At 48.2% G+C, this 19,558-nt stretch overlaps 1 protein-coding gene across 1 annotated transcript in view; it reads left to right on the plus strand.

Moving 5' to 3' along the window:
- The window catches only part of CHR24 (chromatin remodeling 24), a 66,089-nt gene that overhangs the window by 33,511 nt on the left and 13,020 nt on the right, over window positions 1-19,558 (plus strand). The window contains exon 8 of the mRNA XM_086791036.1: window positions 1,233-1,323. Coding sequence (XP_086647162.1) covers window positions 1,233-1,323 — 91 coding nt within the window. The remainder of the gene's footprint in view (window positions 1-1,232; window positions 1,324-19,558) is intronic.

Genomic DNA, 19,558 nt, shown 5'->3' on the forward strand with positions numbered 1-19,558 from the left:
CAATAGTTTGTGCAAGACACTCTAGATTTCCAATGTCCTTAATCAGATTATTAAGGCCATGAGCAATGCACGGACTAAAAGTAATGTGTGGAGACCTTTCTTCAAGCTTTGCCTCAGCTGCCGTGTTTGATGCCTCTCCATCTCCAATTACTTGAATAACATCTTGGGCTCCAAGACTGTCTACTACTTTGGCCCACTCGTTACAAGCACATCTGAACTCTTCCTTGTAACCGAGGCATCATGCAAGGACACAAATTGCACACTTCCACGAGAGCAGGCAACAATACCGTGTAAAGGCTGATGGCGACTACCACTCTGACCATCGGTGATGAGAGAAATTCCATTTCTCTGCCATCCTGCTGAGGCAGCATCAATGGTAGCTTTCTTCTTCTTCAAAAGAGTGGTTCTCAAGGTTTCCGATGATGGATGAGTGTAAGCAGGGCCAAATTCAGCGATTGCATGAACCATCTGTTGAAAGTAAGGAGACCTGGCCACATTGAAGGCAATATGGTCATGATAAAAGGACCTGGCAGCTGCAGCATCCACTGCTTCCTTCTTGCGAGGATTCCATGCCCTTGGTAGAGTCGTTTGGCTACCTCTAGAGGGTGGTGGAGATGGAAGCACAGAGGCTTCAAGGAGAGGGGAGAAATAAGAAGAATTGCTACTAGTATGAGGGATCCACAGCCAGAGACCTTGGAGGTGGAGCATGAAAAACCACAGCATTATGACGTCGGAAGTTTAGTGGGATTCTGTGGAGTGAATGGGACCATTAAGGATTTCTTTTCTTTGACCACTTTGAGGTGGGGAAAAGGCTTTGGCTGGTCAGGCCATTATGAATTTTGGGGGCCAAGATGCCTTTAGGTTTTCGGGGCTAACACCAGGAATCTTAGCCACCATTTCGATAACTCTGTTACTAATTTTATGATTTATCTCTTTTAGCTGATGGCGGATTTATTGTTGTCTCAGATTTTCTTTGTAAAAGAGAGTGTACTCCCATTATTATATTCTTTATCTGCTTCTTTTAGTATAGGAGAAATTCACCTTACGAACACAAACTATCAATTCGTCAGTACCAGTTCAAGAAGCATGCCTACGTTTTGATGGAGATAGTTTTCAACCTGTAATTTCGGTATTTTTAACCATCAAGTGGATGTAAAAATAGCAAGAAGTGTTGCAGATTTATTTATCAATGTAATAATCTCTCTCAAAAAATGTACATTCACGTTATGCAGATTCAAAGTTCGCTATGAGGACACCATTTTGAGTGCAAACAGCAAGGATTCCACAGACAGGCAGAAACGGATAGGTTCTGCTGTTGGTCAGGTACTTATGCATTGTGCTTTGTATACTGTACAGTGTGGTCCAGGAGATTATAAATGGTCATCTGTCTTCTAGTGAACTTTGCTATCCTTCTTCTGTATTTAAGTGAGCTGTGGGACTCCGAAGTTAATAGGCATTCTTTAGCAGACAGTAGTGTTATAGCCTCTCTAAATGGATGGCTACAAATTAACTCAATACAAGATTAAGAGGCAATAAAAAACAACTGGTTAATCTATATTTGTAGTTTTTACTATTTTATGTACATAAATCAATAGTAAAATTTAATCTTAAACACCAAAAATACATGCTTCCCTTCCCCATAGAAATACCAAAGCAATATGGCTATAACACACAAGAGAACAAGATGCAAGACTTTAGATTATTGAACAATAACACCAATTTTTCCTATTCATCTTATCCTTATCGCATGTTACAATGACCTAATCCCATCTTTCACTTGATTCACTCCCCAAGTCACTTATCCATTCCAAGAGAACCAATATTTATGTTTTAGAGTTTGTGATGATGCATTCCTTCTCTAGCAAGACCCCTTCTCATGGGCAAGAATTATTCTTCCCCAAGGGATTAACCTAGCTTATTCTATTTTTGCAAAATGACTTTAGAAACTACACACACCTTTGCTAATTCACTTATTGCTAAGGCTCAACAGGCCCACATCTCTCTCTCTCTCTAAGGCTTATCAAATCTTTACCCTAGGTGATATGCAAAGCACACATTTATTTCATGTGTTATTGGTAAGCAATAGGATAGGTCAGATTCACTTGATCACATCTCAAACTGTGTGACCCGACCCTATGTGACCAGAAAAAATTCTCAGCATGTAATTTGTGCCTTTGTAATACCCATGAAACCATCATGGTAACATGTTAGGAATAGTCCTTGTATTATTGCATGTCACGTGCACCCACTGCATTTGGGAGACATGCAGAGATAACTGTACTATAACTGCAAATTTTGGGTCAATCTTTCGGTTAGAGATGTGTGCTGAGCATGTTGTGAGCCCTGGTTTATGGATGACTCGCGAGTCACCATCAAGGTAGGTAAAGGTAGGTCAGTGAAGAGCCCATGTGAAGTCTTGCACAAGACACTCTGCACAGTTCTGTAACCAATCTGGAGTTGACGTGTGTACGATATCCTAGGCGACTTATTAGGCCAAGTGCTGGGTGCTGGGCTTGTCTTGTAACTGATTTGGGCAGCACTTTTAAAAGTGCCAATGTAAACAGGGGCTAAAAGGGTCAATTGATGGACACATAAGCAACCCAGTTCTTCGTCTCAAGATCGGCGCAAATCGGTCCCAACCATCGACAAGAGCAGATTAGTCCCTTGTTTTCTAAGATGGAGGTCGGGGGTTTTATTTGTAAGGTGGTAATTTATGTATTTGGAATCTGGATGCCTCTAAAGAGGATCCATTGCCCCACTGCTCACCAGCTGTATGGATGATGCAAGTGTGATCCTAGGTTGAAGATCGACTTGGAAGGGACCAAATCCTAGAAGATAAGTAAACTGGTTCAACTTACAGGGGAGAATCTCCAAACTTTGCACGGATAATATCATGTGGCATTGAGGACATACTCCTAATGAATCATAAACTGGACTTCTCGCAGAATCCTTTCAATCAAGGTCAGGTGCTCCAAACATAGCTGCTGTCTAGTCCGTGGAGTCAAACAATGAAATCGCTGTTTGTATATCTTGAAAGTGGCTTTGGAGACATTTAGCTCTCCAGTTATTCAAGAGAATCACATTTCTTACTAAGGAGAGCTTTGGCCACCTTTCTCATGGTAAAGTGTGAGGCAGATTGAAGTACTCCTAATTATGTGATGGGTTCTACCGGAGAGAGAGAGAGAGAGAGAGAGAGAGAGAGAGAGAGAGAGAGAGAAATGAAATGATATATTAACGTTTCTAAGAGGCCATAGTGGCCTATGAGACCAAAACACATTTGAAGTTGGTGTCTCATCAAAGAGAACAACTAAATGAGACTAAAAAGTACAATAAACTGATTGTCCTATAGTTATAAGAACAGAACTGTAAGACTCCGAGATGATACTGAGTAGAAAATACTGGAAAATACTAAAAATGTATATCAGGTAGATCCATGTATGCTGATCAGTTGAAGTGTTGCCCTCTCCTTAGATCAAGTATCTGCGCCATGGGGCTGTCTAGAATGGAGAGGTCGTAGAAGCGAGGTAGGCGCCTCCGATACAGAGCAATAATGGCTCTGATCTGGCGATGGTGAGGATGCCGTGGTCGGATCCTGGTGGGCGTGGCCTACGAGCACGACATAAGATAATTGCTCTATCAGTGGTGACTCCCTGGGAGCGTGGTCGGTGCCTTGATGGCCCAATGGAGGAGGTAATAGGAGGTGGGGTGCTGGTGCCGTAGAAATCTGTCAAGGTCCTCTGTCTAGGTACATCATGGCTCAGCCTCCTGTCTGCCAAGAGAGTCTCTTTGCGTCTCCTGAGCTCAAGTAGAAACAATCCCAGGCATCTCTGATCCTCAAACTCCATGACCCTGCGTAACGGCCCAAAACCCTCTCGGAAGAGGCAGTGATATCTCCCTCGGATCTCATAATAGACTGTACATCCACAAATGTAGTGTTCCTCTGTCTCTACCTCCTGGTAGCATAGCTGACAAATGCGGTCATCCAAGATCTGATGCACATATCGCCCTGTCTCAATCCGTAGCTGGTGTGATGAAGTCCGGATCTGTCCAATGGCACAACGTATCCCATGTGATAGGTGTACATCCATGTACCCCGGGCGGGTGATAAAATCGTCCGGTGAGAGGTGTAGAAAATGGCTCTTGTAGTGTCCATGTCCTCTCTGTGTCCACTCTGATGATATCCATCTTGATCACGCGGTTTTGCTCTGAGCGGGTGAGATCCAAAAATGGACAATCCAGACTGTATTGAAAGGGTGGTAGTGCCTCTATCCGCAAACCATGTAGGTCAAACCATGATCTCATCTGAGCGTACCAACAATGAGTATCTCCATCCTATGCCAACTGTATGGATGAGGTCAATGCCAATCGAGAGTACCTCTGCTGAGGGAGCTCCCATAGCCGCTGTAAAAAGGTAACTGCCTGGGATAGGGCCTCCGTTACTACTGGTGGGGCACCCAGCTCAGCCCGAACAATCTCATGTGGTACTAACGATTTGCTCCGAATCATGTGGGCAATCATCATAATCAGTGGTCTCTCCATTTGCCTCCATCCCTCATCTGCTCCGAATCATGCGGGCAATCATCATAATCAGTGGTCTCTCCATTTGCCTCCATCCCTCATCTGTCCCTCTCTGAGATCTGTGATGTATACTAGGTCCCCAAATTGGAGCTTCGTACAGGAGGGCCGGTGTGACAAGCGTATCAAATAGCCACAATCTGGTGCGTGGCTCCTGAAACTGTGTGCACACTGCCTCTCAAGTGCCCCCAAGGTTGCATGCCCTCGAGCTAATCTAGCTGTTGCTGCCTCCTTCAGGGAGAAACGTGGTCTTGTGAAAGTAACTCCCAAGTAGACATATGACCTGACATACTCTACCGGCTCCCCTCGGAAAGTGAACTGAGGCTCTGATCTCGTCACCCATGCCTGTGTGGTGTTAAACACCATAACCTTGGTTTTCCCAAGGTTCACTGTCAGATCTTTATCCGCACAGAAAGCCTGTAATGCATCTAGGTGTCTCTGTAATCCCTCCGGAGAGTCTGAGATTAGAACAATATCATCAGCATATAACAAGATGGATATCAACACCCTTGCCAGGCATGCCCCTGGGCCTCCCAATCTGACTACATAATCAGAGACCGCATCAATGTACTGTCCAAAGAGGGTGGGCGATAGCGGGCATCCTTGCTTCACCCCTATCGTGGAGGTCACCCTATCACATAGTCCGCCTGGAGCTCGGACTCTGCCTGTCACAAACTCATACAAAGCATATATCCCCCCACTGCATATCCTCGGGTACCTCAATGTCATGCAATCTGTGCATAAGCCTGGCACGTGGTATGGTATCGAAGGCTTTGTGGAAGTCCACAAAGCAGCAGTATATCCTTCTCGCCCTCTTCAATAAGTGTCGTATGTGATCCAAGGTAGTAAATCCTCTCCTGAAGCCAGCCTGTCCATGTGCTCGATGACCATGCCTCTCTGCCCATCGGCTCAGCTGCGACTGCAATATAGAGCCATATAATTTGGGGCCAAGTAATGACCAATCATGATCGTCCTGTAGTTGCCTGGTACCATGGGGTCCCCACTCTTAAAGAGTGGTACAATGATATGCTCTGTCCAGCTTGTTGGGAAACCCTCACAAATGGCACGATTAAACACATGTACGATGAGCGGAGCCAAAGTGTGTCGTGCTCTCCAACTAGCCCATCATGATCCTGTGCCTTTCCATTCTGTAACCTGTCTATCGCATCTAGCACCATCCGCATAGTAAAAAAGGTGCTGCTAGCCGGTCTAGCTCCCAGTGGAGGGGGGGTGGGGGCCTGTCTTGGTGCATCATATAGCTCTCTAGCATAAGTATGCCAAGGTGCAGTAATCGGAGTACTAGGCTGTCTCTCCTGAAACGTCTTCCATGCCCTCTTGCTGTCCTTCCCCAAGAAGAGTTGGTAGATCTCCTCCTCTAGCTTAGCTAGATAGGCTCGTTTCTTCCTCCGCACAAGGCGCCGAAAGATCATCCTAGCTTGTCTATGCATGTGAGACCCAATGGCAATCTCACGTTGTAGCTGTGCTCGTGTCTCACGACACTCATCATCATACCAACTGTTCTGTGGGGCAGTGCTGTGGGGGTGGGTGGAAGGGATAATAGTGCAGGGAAACGCATATGAGGCGGATGCATGTAGTACACCTGCCAATCCTCTCGTGATCTCGTCCAGAGGGCTATGCGGGTCTAAAGCAAACAAGCCATCAGATACTGCATCTCGATAAACCCCAACTGTCTCACGTGTAAACTGATATCTCTGGTACCTAGGTAGATGAGTGGCTGGCCCATCTCTCGGGGATCTACCTACTAGTGTGAAACTCAGGTATGCATGATCAGCTGCTATGCCAATGGGCCTACTGGAAATTGTGAAACCTTGCACATCAGGTATCAATGAAGGAGATCCCATCAAGTAGTCCATTGTGCTCGCTCCCCCTTTAGAGTTTCAGTGTGTGAGAGCATCTGATCCTTGCCATCTCGATAAGCCATTGTATATGACCAACCCATGTGCACTCCCGAGTGTGAGAAAATGCCTGCCATAATCTGTAATCTCCCCCTCATCCTGTGATGATCTCTGCAACCCTACATCCTCTGCTGTGATTTCCCATTACATAGCCACTTGAGTATCATACAACTCTGTCTGCTTTGTGCATGTACGTGCATTAAAGTCTCCCAATAGTGTCTCCCATGCTGGCAAACCTCATGATATCATCATATAGTGGTATATAGGGCGACTCTCCTGATGGTGCAAAACCTGGAGTGGCCTGGGGGAAAGTAGCATACTGCCACATATAGCTTGCGGAGCCCCTCTCTGCATATTCGGACCCACATGTACCTCGCATCTGCATCTCTATGTACCACATGTATTTTGTCACGAAGCTCCTCCTTGTAAAGTATTGCCACTCCTCCAGATCCTCTGGTACCTCCCACTGTGCGTGGCTGAGGGCAGAAAACTGATTCCCATCTATAACCCCTGGACGTCAAGAAGCCTCTTGTTTGTCCATGATGGGTCTCCGTATACATAGCAATATCACTGTGTCTGAAAGTATCCTCAAAGTATCCTGCATTTGTTCTAAGGGCCCCGTTGCAATTCCACACTGTGAATCGCAAGGTCTCACAGGCCGCACACCGTCAAGCGGGCCTCCTCTCCGTAATGATGACTCGGCCATCTCTGTATACCGCCCATTTCCCCTCTTTCCTTGCCTCAAGCACATGCGGCATGTGTTCCTTCCGGTGTGCTATCTGTGCCGGTGTAAGGTCCTCATCCAAATAAATCTTTTCCCCCTTAAGGGCCATCCTTTTGGAGAGGAAGGCCTTCTTCTTCTTCAAGTCACCAAACCTGATGATCAATATCTTCGCCCTAGTTTTATCTCTGCCTACTCGCCATGCTCTGGTAATGGGTACATCAGTGGCTCCAATTTTTGTTGCAAGAGCTTTTGCATCCTCTTGGGGATTTCCCTTATCTTCCCACCCAACTACACGTACATGTAAGGCACGTGCCCGTCTCTTGGCTTCCTCTTCTAATGTAGCATTCATCACCTCTACTTTATTGGTTGGTGTATCCTTTTGTTTTTTTACTACTTCAATCCATGGGTTGACTTCCTCAATTTGTTTCTTTGTGGCACTGGCAATTTCAGCCCATGAATGCATTTCCTTCTCACCTGCAGCCACTTTTGCCTTACATGATTCCAAAGTGTTTTGCATTTCTGTGATGTCTTTTTCGCGGTAAGCCATAAATGTCTTCAAAGTGCCTTTGTACGATGCAACTGTTGTGCCAGTCTCTCGAAGCATGTCATCCTTCCATTTTTGCATCTCTTTTTTCATTTCTGTGTGCATCAAGGCTTGGGCTTATTCCATCTCAACCCGTACTTGGGCTTGCATTTCTCCCTTCAATTGGACATATATCTCTTCCTTCAGCGTTTTGTATATCACTTTCCTTTGGGCATGCATCTGCTCGGTCCATTCCTTTTCAAGCTCCTGTCGCATGGTGTTCATCTCTGTGCTTATGTGAAGCTGTAGCTCCTCATAAAGGGCCTCGTCTCGTCGGGCCCTCTTCGTAATCCTTCGTGAGCCAGGGGGACATGATTCCTTCCCTCAGTCTTCTGCGGTAGGCATTTGGTGCCTTCGTGGGGGTGTGAAAGGTTGTCTCACCATCCTGTTCCCCCTCTAGGGGTTGAGACATGTTTTCCCCTACTAGTTGCTGCCTTGGGGGCCTGAGCAAGGGTGGGTGGGAAATTGCAGCAGCAGGCAGAAATTCTCTGTAAAACGTGTACTGATCTTCCCCTTTTCTCTTCTTTATGCTCCCCGCAAAGTCACAAATGTGTTGTATGCAGGCGACAGAAAGACCCCCAGGCTGACCAAGCCAAAACTGAGAACTGGAACTGGAACTGGCAAGGGTGGGTGGGAAAAGGGGCCAATGCTGTGTTGTTGCAGCAGCAGGCGGAAATTCTCTGTAAAACGTGTACTGATCTTCCTCTTTTCTCTTCTTTATGCTCCTCGCAAAGTCACAAATGTGTTGTATGCAGGCGACAGAAAGACCCCCAGGCTGACCAAGCCAAAACTGAGAACTGGAACTGGCAAGGGTGGGTGGGAAAAGGGGCCAATGCTGTGTTGTTGCAGCAGCAGGCAGAAATTCTCCGTAAAACGTGTACTGATCTTCCTCTTTTCTCTTCTTTATGCTCCCCGCAAAGTCACAAATGTGTTGTATGCAGGCGACAGAAAGACCCCCAGTTTGACCAAGCCAAAACTGAGAACTGGAACTGGCAAGGGTGGGTGGGAAAAGGGGCCAATGCTGTGTTGTTGCAACGGCAGGCAGAAATTCTCTGTAAAACGTGTACTGATCTTCCTCTTTTCTCTTCTTTATGCTCCCCGCAAAGTCACAAATGTGTTGTATGCAAGCGACAGAAATACCCCAAGCTGACCAAGCCAAAACTGAGAACTGGAACTGGCAAGGGTGGGTGGGAAAAGGGGCCAATGCTGTGTTGTTGCAGCAGCAGGCGGAAATTCTCTGTAAAACGTGTACTGATCTTCCTCTTTTCTCTTCTTTATGCTCCCCGCAAAGTCACAAATGTGTTGTATGCAGGCGACAGAAAGACCCCTTGGCTGACAAGCAGATTGCAGGGTCTCGAGACTGACCATCAGACAACAGGCGTACACCTTTGCCTTGAGAGATGACATAGACTTCTAAGCAGCAGCCCCTTAGGCTTCAGATGGCTCGTGTAGACACACGCATAGCTGCTCATGAAGTACTCGACCTAACGCAGTCACCAGAAGTGGCAAACTGGCTGGCGTGGCTGAGACAGCTCATTGGGAGCGATGCTGCCAAAATGGGCGGACCCTCCGCACTTGCGCCGCCCACGGTAGCGGACCCTCTCCACTAGTTCGGGCCTGAAGTAGCGGGAGGAAGGTGGAAAAGTTCGCGGCAAGCAACAGGGAACGACAATGGGATGGCGGCGCTGGCTCTGCAACGGCGGCTGCGGTGACGCTTGGCTCTGCCAACGGGCGGCAGCTCCAGAGAGAGAGAGAGAGAGAGAGAGAGAGAGAGAGAGAGAGAGAGAGAGAGAGAGAGAGAGAGAGAGAGAGAGAGAGAGAGAGAGTTTTAGTTATATTAACGTCCACAGGAGGCCGAATCCGACCTTTGGGACAGATCAGGTACATCCATTTACATTCCACTCTGGGTATCGATGCCAAAGAGGCATAAAACTGAAAAAAAAAACTCAAAATGAACTCTTGAGACTCTTAAGAGTTTAAGTTACAATGGGTTCTATTGCATCTAGTTCGGAATTGAGGTTCAAAATAAAAATAGCTATATTTCATCCATGGATGGATTTGCTCTTGAGGGGGGTGGGGTACGGAATTCTTTAATGATTGCTTGTCCTCCTCTGTATATTGCCCATTTGCCATTCTTTCTTGCTTCTTTAACTTTATTCAGCTCTGCCGATTTGTTCTTGAGTTGTAGCGGGGTGAGTTCATCAGCTATCCATACCTTTGTCCCTTCGAGAGACCTTGTTTGCTTCATCACTGCTATTTTCTCATTGTTGTCCATATAGGAGACTTTTGCCTGTGTACCCTTTACTATAATAGAGATAGGGTCTCCTAAGTCCACGAAGGGGACTACTTTGCTCAGTTGTGCTGTAAGTACATCTGTATCTAATATGTAGTCTTCTCGAAGCTCTTGGGCTATGTCTGCCCTATCCCCGCCTTGAGGAAGATCACCGACTCTGATTACCTTTTTGTTACTTTCCATTCGTTCCTTTTCTTTGACCGTTGATATGACTTCTTTAACAAAATCTTGTGAGTTAACTGAATTTACCTTTGAAACATGGTTTGTCGTTTCTGTTTGTAGTGTTGTAGGTATGGGTCCTTCTCGTGCTTCCTCTTGCTTCGTCTTCATGGCTTGCACTTGCACTTTCAGTTCGTTGATTTGTTCATCTTTCTTGATAGTCTCGTGTTTCAGTGCTGCTAATTTTCCCTGGAGTTTCTTCAGTTCTTGCATGAGGTAGGCTTCCCATGGTGTCGGCTTGCTCACGGGTGGAGGAATGGGCGGTAATCGTGAAGCGGTGACTGAGGCAAAAGACTTCTTACTTTCCATGTGTTGCTGCTGATAAAGGAGAGGGTTGTTGGTGGAACGAGTATAGTGATTACTCTCCATCCAAACCACACCCAAGACTCTTAGAGTGGATGGCAACTAATAGATCTGTGTGTGTCTTCTTATAGGGAGGGAGGCAAGAGAGAGGCCAAGGCCGAAAGCCTCAAAGGCTCAAGGCCTATGGGCCAAGGCTAAAGGCCCATGAAAAGCCCCTCCCAAACGGCCAAAGAAAAAGGTCAAAACTGTGACCATTGCCCAGACAGTAACCTGCAGGCGTTCCCAAGCAGCCGTCCCCCACAACTGTCCCCTCTTGGATCCGTCCCCGGAACGCCGTCCCTTGTGAGGGACGCCCAGCTGGGGACGTCCGTCCGTCCCCGTCTATCCCCGTCCCACAGTGTTCTCGGGACAACGTCCCCCCGTTCCAAGGGTCCGTCCCCTCCATCCCCTGTGACTATGTTTGACCTACATGGTTTGCGGATAGAGGCACTACCACCCTTTCAGTACAGTCTGGATTGTCCATTTTTGGATCTCACCCGCTCAGAGCAAAACCGCGTGATCAGGATGGATATCATCAGAGTGGACACAGAGAGGACCTAGACTAGCCCCCTTGAGCCCTTGGGCACGAAAATGGCTCATTACAAGAGCCATTTTCACACCTCTCACCGGACGATTTTATCACCCGCCCGGCGTACATGGATGTGCACCTATTACATGGGATACGTTGTGCCATTGGATAGATCCGGACCTCATCACACCAACTGCGGATTGAGACAGGGCGATATGTGCATCAGATCGTGGATGACCGCATTTGTCAGCTATGCTACCAGGAGGTAGAGACAGAGGAACACTACATTTGCCGATGTATAGTCTATTATGAGATCCGAGGGAGATATCACTGCCTCTTCCGAGAGGGTTTTGGGCCGTTACGCAGGGTCATGGAGTTTGAGGATCAGAGATGCCTTGGATTGTTTCTACTTGAGCTCAGGAGACACAGAGAGACCCTCTTGGCAGACAAGAGGCCGAGCCATGATGTACCTAGACAGAGGACCCTGACAGATTTCTTCGGCACCAGCACCAGCAACCCAACCCACACACCTCCTGATACCACCTCCATTGGGCTATCAGGGCACTAACCACGCTCCCAGGGAGTCACCACTCATAGAGCAATTATCTTATGTCGTGCTCGTCAGCCACGCCCACCATGATCCCGACCACGGCATCCTCACCATCGCCAGATCAGAGCCATTATTGCTCGGCATCGGAGGCGCCTACCTCGCTTCTACGACCGCTCCATTTTAGACAGCCCCATGGCGGAGATACTTGATCTAAGGAGAGAGCAACACTTTAACTGATCAGCATACATGGATTCCTCTCACACTTCAAGCTTTAGCTTCACACACATACACTCTCTCACCCTCAAGCGGCAAGCCTCAAGGGTCAAGGTCTCAAGTTTCAAGCTCTCACACAAGCAAGCTGTAGCCTCTCGAGACACACTCTCTCTCACAGACACTCTCTCAAGCTTCATACACACACACACACACACCCCCACCCATCCTCACACTCAAGTTCTCCCTCAACTTTCAAGGCTCAAGCCTCACTGACTCTCTCTCTCTCTCTCTCTCTCTCTCAAGCTATCAACTGACAAGGAGGCATCCATCATCCATGGCATCCTCCTCGTGGAAATGGCTGTTCAAGTTCCAACTACCCGTAGAAGGACGACGGGATGGACATGGTGGGATGAGGACCGAGGTCAATCACACCCCATCCCCTCATGGAGGTGGTGCACAGCCATGAACATGCAAGTTTTGCCCATATAGGCGAGTGGTACTGACAAAGTAATTTTTAAGTGCCGTTCCTACCCCCGCCCCCGTTCCCTACATATGGCCGTCCCCGTCCCGTCCCCGTCCCCCGTCCTTGTGACTATGAGGTCAAACCATGATCTCATCTGAGCGTACCAACAAGGGCTCAAGGGGGCTAGTCCATGTCCTCTCTGTGTCCACTCTGATGATATCCATCCTGATCACGCGGTTTTGCTCTGAGCGGGTGAGATCCAAAAATGGACAATCCAGACTGTATTGAAAGGGTGGTAGTGCCTCTATCCGCAAACCATGTAGGTCAAACCATGATCTCATCTAAGTGTACCAACAATGAGTATCTCCATCCTCTGCCAACTGTATGGATGAGGTCAATGCCAATCGGGAGTACCTCTGCTGAGGGAGCTCCCATAGCCGTTGTAAAAAGGTAACTGCTTGGAATAGGGCCTCGGTTACTACTGGTGGGGCACCCAGCTTAGCCCGAACAATCTCGTGTGTGGTACTGATGATTTGCTCCGAATCATGCGGGCAATCATCATAATCAGTGGTCTCTCCATTTGCCTCCATCCCTCATGTGTCCCTCTCTGAGATCTGTGATGTATACTGGGCCCCCAAATTGGAGCTCCGTACAGGAGGGCCGGTGTGACAAGCGTATCAAATAGCCACAAAAGAGAGAGAGAGAAATGAAATGTTATATTAACGTCTTCAAAAGGCCATAATGACCTATGAGACCAAAAAGTTACATCATGGTGGATCTGATATAATGTCTGGATAAAAAACCAGAAAATGAAAAAGAAAAATAAAGATGATACTACTGGCACCTAGAAAATGAAACTGTGGGACGGGGGGGGGGGTACACTATGGAGGTGCCTCCATCTCATAATGTGCCGCATCGGACGCTGGCGGATCTCCTCAATATCCTCTGTGGTCAGCACCCTGACTGGGTGTCCCACATTTCTCGCAAGAATAATCCGAATCCGCCGCTGCAACCTCCGTCTATGCTGGGATGCCCTCCTCCGTAGTCGTGGGCGTCTGGACCACCCAAGCTCAATCGCACGATCAATCAGTGTACCGTTGGTGTGGGCGGTATCCATGTCCTGCTGCTGCTGTGGTCCATCTGGCGCAGTGATGGCTGGACTAAAGAAGTCTGTAATGTGCCTCTGAGTCTGGCTCTCTGTGCGCCTAAGCAGGCTATCTCTATATCTCCGCAGCTCAAGCAAGAACAATCCCAAACACCTCTGGTCCTGGTACCCCATGACTTTGGAAAGTGGTCCAAAACCCTCTCTGAATAAACAGTGGAAACGATCACGTATCTCATAGTATGCAGTACAATGGCATATATAATGCAGCTCTGTCTCTGGCTCCCCATGGCATACTCGGCATATCTTGGCCTCAGCTGGTATACCTCTATATCGGCCAATCTCAATCTCAAGCTGGTGTGAGGATGTGCGAATTTGACCAATAGCACATCGTACTGCATGAGACAAGTGTACATCCATGTAACTGGGCCTGATCACAAAACCATCTGCTGTGAGCTGAAGAAAATACTCTCTGTAGAACGCCATCTTCGTGCCCAGCTCCTCAGTCGGTTGTATCCATGTCCTCCTAATGTCCAGCTGAACTAAATCCTGACGAATGAGTCTGGTAATCTCTGTCCATGTGAGAGTATATGCATCTGTATACTCCACAATCTCTTGCCCATATGTAAATGTGGGAGCTGATCGCCTAACCCACTGTGGCGTGGTGTTAAACACCATAACCTTGGTTTTGCCAAGGTTGACAGACAATCCACTATCATGTGCAAACTCATGTAAAGCATCCAGATGACGCTGCATACCCTCAGGGGAGTCAGAGATCAACACAATATCATCAGCATATAACAATAGTGGGATCCATGTACCTGCTAGTTGGGCTCCTCTGTCCCCCAATCTCTCAATGTAGTCAGAAGCCTCATCCACATACATACCAAACAATGAAGGAGATAACGGGCAACCTTGCTTCACTCCTATAGTGGAGTGAACCAAAGTAGAGACCCCCTCTGGGGTGCGTACTTGTCCTGCAACTGATCTATATAAAGCCATAATCCCCCATATGAGCTCTGTGGGTACCCCCATCTCCTGTAATCGCCTCATCAATCTGGCTATGGGCACTGTATCAAATGCTTTGCGGAAGTCCACAAAGCTACAATAAATCCGTCGCCCATGCGACCTGCCCTCCTCAATAATGGCCCGCAGAGTCAAGATGTGGTCAAGAGTAGAGAAACCTCTCCTGAACCCTGCCTGTCCCTCTGCTCGAATGCCCTCTCTCTCTCTGCCCATCTACTCAACTGCTGCTCAAGAATGGATGCATACAATCGTGCTAGTGTGTGACCAATCATAATAGTGCGATAATTCCCTGGCTCCATGGGGTCCCCTGACTTGAAGATAGGCACGATGGTGGACATACTTCAAGTCTCGGGTAAGCCTTCACACATAGCACGATTGAACATCACTGCTAGAAGCTCTTTCAGCATGTCCCTCGCATGAATAAAGTGCTCAGCGGCCAATCCATCATGATCATATGCTGTCCCAGTCTTCATCCTATCAATGGCCTTCCTTACCATCTCTGCGGTAAAGAAAGTACATGTCTGTGGGCATGGTATTGGCGGGTCCGGAAAAGGTGTCTGTCCAGGAACTGTATATAGAGATGCTGCATAACTACCCCAGACCTCTGTAGAAGTGATGGCCAAAGCAGGGGAGGACTCATGAAACAAACGCCAAGCCTCCCTCGAATCCTGGCTCAAGAACAGCTGGTATAATTCTTGCTCTAGCTGAGCAAGGAAGGCCCGCTTCTTCCTTTGCACAAGGCGCCGGAAGGCAATACATGACTGTCGGTGAGTAGTGACTCCCAAAGCAACCTCCCGCTGCAGTCGGGCTCTTGTCTCTCTGCACTCCTCATCATACCAGCTGTTTTGGGGCATACACCCAGAACGCTGTCTCTGTCCAGGCTGAGTATGTGGATATGCCTCTCTCGCTGCATCCTGTAAAGTCTCTGTCAGTATATGGGTCAGCTCCTCCAAAGGTCTCCCTGGCTCCTCTGTGTACAGAGGTCTATAAATCCCATTTGTGTAGACAGCATCAGTCTCTGAAGTAAAAGTATATCGAGTGTGATCTGCCCCTCGTGTCCTCTGAGATGTGGTAAAGTGAAAAGAGATGGTCAATGTCAACAATGCATGATCCACTACTACCCCAATCGGCCGAGATCCAACTGTGAAGTCCTCAATGCATGAAACAAAGCTCGGCATAGCCATAACATAATCCACTGTGCTAGCACCATGTCTATGTGGAAAGCAAGTAAATCCAGCTGCTGACGGAAACCTCTGCAAGCCATTAAGTATGGCCAACCCATGTGCAGTCCCCATATCTACCAAATATCTCCCATACTCTGTGCACTCCACATCCTGTGAGCATGTGTCTAATCCCATATCCAGAGTGTCCAGCTCTCTCAGCATCTCCTCTGAGGTATTGTAAAAGGCCGTCTGGCGGTTGCCCGTCCGGGCATTAAAGTCCCCTAACAGGATGATGTCTCCATCCCTAGAGAACTCCCATATATCATCATCTAGCACAGAGAAAGGAGACTGCCCTCTAGGTGCTGCATATGTTGATGTACTAGGAGCAAAATAGCATATGGCAATATACAGGAATCTGCCTGTGTCGGCCCTCAGTCTCACCCACATATATCTGGCCTGATCATCTCTCCGAACGATGTGTAGAAGCGGTTGCAGCTCCTCCCTGAAAAGAACTACCACCCCCCTGATCCTCTACTACTGTGTACGGATCTCGTCCCTACTCTGCAAGCTGTCTCCTATCTGTATCCTGTCACCTGTGGCATCATCTGACCAGGGGCCTGGTGAGTCTCCGAGTAGAAGACTATATCTCTATCTCTAAAGCTGTCCTCAAAGGCACCTACATCAAGTCTGAGGGATCCATTGCAGTTCCAGGCTGCCAGCTTTAATTTGGTCCCATAGGTCTCGCACCGTCATGTAGAGCGTCGCTCCACGATGACCACCCTCCCTTCTCTATAAAATGCTATCTTTCCCTTTTCCGCCCTAATCTCTGGCATGACTTCCTTCATATGTGCAAGCTGTGAAAGAGTAAGATCGTCACCAAGAAAAATGCCTGTATTCTTTAAAGTGGGCCGCCTCTTCAAGAACTCCTCCTTCGCCTCAATAGAGGGGAAGCGAAGTATGAGAGCTCTTTCCTTTGATGTTTCCCTGTTGCCTCCGCTTTTTTTGCCCACTCTGCGTGTGCCGGACTGTCAATCCCCATCAACACCATAAGCTCTTTCACCTCCTCTTCAACTTTATCCTTGTCTTTAAGGCCGGTAATCCTGACTTGCAAAGCACGTGTACGTCTTCGTTGTTTCTCTTCCAAAGTCATGTTAATGATTGTAGGTGTAGGGGTTGTTATCTCCTTAACTTTACCCTTCTTGGCGACCTCTATCCACTTCTCCACTTCATCCAACTTTCTTTGAGTCTTGGTGATGACTTCCACCCATGAGAAAGTCTTTGCTTCGTGTTGCTTCTCTTCTTCCGTAATTGCCCGTACTTGTTCCTTGATAACCTTGAGCTCTTCTATCATGGATGGCTGAATTTCACCTTCTTCAAGTCCACCATTTGCCTTAGCCTCTGCAAGCTCCCTCTGAAGAGCTGAAATTACGCCTTTGAGCGTGTTGACTTCCCCGTGAAGGTCTTTGACTTCTGCTATGAGGTCCTCCTTCTCCTCTTTCCACCGCTTACCCTCATTGAATACCATTTGGAGAAAGTTGGCTTTCTCCTTCCACCATCCCTCCATCTCCGCCTTCCATTCCTTCATCTCCTTTTCCACATTTGTTATCCTCTTGTTTGTGACCATAAAGGTCGCCTTCGTCGGGTTGCGCAAGGGGGAAGCCATGGAAGAAGAGAGAGAGAGAGAGAGTTATGTTGTTGCCTTGGGGGCCTGAGCAAAGGGTGGGTGGGATATTGCCAGCGGTCCAGTGCGGCTACGAGAGAGATAGCGGCGAACAGGGCAGCAGGCAGGAGGGAGGCGACTGGTTCGAAGAGAGAGAGAGGGAGGCGACAGATCAGCAGGCGGGAGGGAGGGCGGCGGAATCGAACAAAGAGGGGGCGGCGGAAGCGAACAGCAGGGGAGAGAGAGAGAGAGAGAGAGAGAGAGAGAGAGAGAGAGAGAGAGAGAGAGAGAGAGAGAGAGACTGCTCGCGTGATCGCCTGCGACCTACTCGCCTTCATCTCTGTTCGCCTTCATCTCTGAGAGAGAGAGAGAGTGTGACTGTAGAGGGGAGAGTGAGTGCTGCACGAAGGGGTGTGTGTGTGTGTGAGAGAGAGAGAGAGAGAGAGAGAGAGAGAGAGAGAGAGATTGAGAGAGAGATTAACATCTACGAGAGGCCAAAGTCGGCCTATGAGACAAAAAATAATACAATTGTGTTCTTCCGGTCATCGGAAGAAAAGAAACAAAAGAAAAAGTGTGCACGTGTCTGGATACAACTGTGAATCATCATGGATCGATGGAGCCCATATACAAACAATATAAGGGAGGTGGGGATGTGGATGGAGTGCTAAGGCAAGATGCATCTCTATATGCTGAAGGGGTAGTACAAGCATGCTATGCAGATCTATGTCTAACTCCATCCAATGCCATAAGAGGGATATAAGATATCATACATCGCCGATGCTAAGGGTGTGAATAGCATGAACATGTACCCTGAGTCTGAATGAAAGCGAGCTAGCCTCTCCTGTGTCTCCATCTGGTGTCTCATTCGGATAGTTGCTCTCTCTCGGTGACGGAGTCGGGGTGCTCTATGTCCAGTCTGTCTAGGTCTCCTCTTGGCTCTCAATTCCTCTGCTCTCTGTGCGGTCACCTCATGTGGTACATCAGCTGGCACTGGCATAGCTCTCTGGAAGAAATCTGTGAGCTGGGACTGTCTCCCGCCCCTAGTGGGAGCGGGTGTCTGGAGGAGTCTCTCTCGAGAACTATGAAGCTCTAGTAGTAGTCTGCCAAGCTGTTGTTGGTCCGAGGCCTCCATCAACTGATGTAGTGAAGAGTGCTCCTCAAACAATCCTTCATATCTATCTCTGACCCCCTGGTGGGCTCTACATCTACATACAAAGTGATCCTCAGTCTCCACCTCCTCGCGGCACAATCTGCATATCCGCTCAGCTCTAGGAACCCGTGCCGCTCTCCCAGCCTCTATCTCTAGGTGATGTGATGAGACTCGTAGTTGTCCAATAGCAACGCGAGAGCTGTGTGGCATGTATACATCCATGTACCACGGTCGATGTATAAACCCATCCCCTGAGATGCTCATAAAGTGGTCTCTGTAATACAGCATCTTCGGTGGTAGTGGGATCTCTGGTGCTGTCCATGTCTTCTGTATGTAGTGCTGCCATATGTCTTGTCTCATCACTCTGTTCCTCTCATTGAGAGAGAGGTAACCCCGTGGAGCAGACTGATCATACTGAAAAGGTGGCGACCGCTCAATGTCTATACCATGATGTGAGAACCACTGTAGCATCTGTGCATACCAAGATCCAATGTGTCCAGACAGCGCATCTGTGCATACCAAGATCCAGTGTGTCCAGCCTCGGCCAGCTGTCTGGATGCCTCGAAAGCTCGGCGGGATAACCTCTCATGGGCATCTCCCTCATCATGTATATAAAGGAGATCGTCTGGAACAATGCCTCCACTGCCATAGGTGGTGCAGCAAACTCAGCTCGAACAATGTCGTGCGGGACGGATGGTTTGCTGCGTATCATCCTTGAGAGCATCAAGATCTGTGGTCTCTCCGGCTGTACCCATGTGGAGGCTGCAAGCCCTGGTGCCCAAACCGCTGCTGCATACATCAAGGCTGGTGTCACTAATGTATCAAGAGCCACCCTTCGTGCGGGGTTCTTGAAAATGTGCCTGATGACACTGACGCTCAAGGCCAGCAAGAGCTGCATACCCCCGGGTCACTCTGTCTCGGACTGCCTGAGCCATGGAGAAGCGTCCAGCTGAGCTAGTAAATGTGATGCCAAGGTAAACATAAGAGCTCACCACCTCGACCCGCCCTCCTGCTAATGTGAGAGTAGTGTGGCTCCTGACTGTGGGTGAA

This window comes from Cibotium barometz, chromosome 56 (genome assembly GCF_041138505.1).
Source record: "Cibotium barometz isolate CiBa-2024 chromosome 56, ASM4113850v1, whole genome shotgun sequence".
In the NCBI taxonomy this organism is placed as follows: domain Eukaryota; kingdom Viridiplantae; phylum Streptophyta; class Polypodiopsida; order Cyatheales; family Cibotiaceae; genus Cibotium; species Cibotium barometz.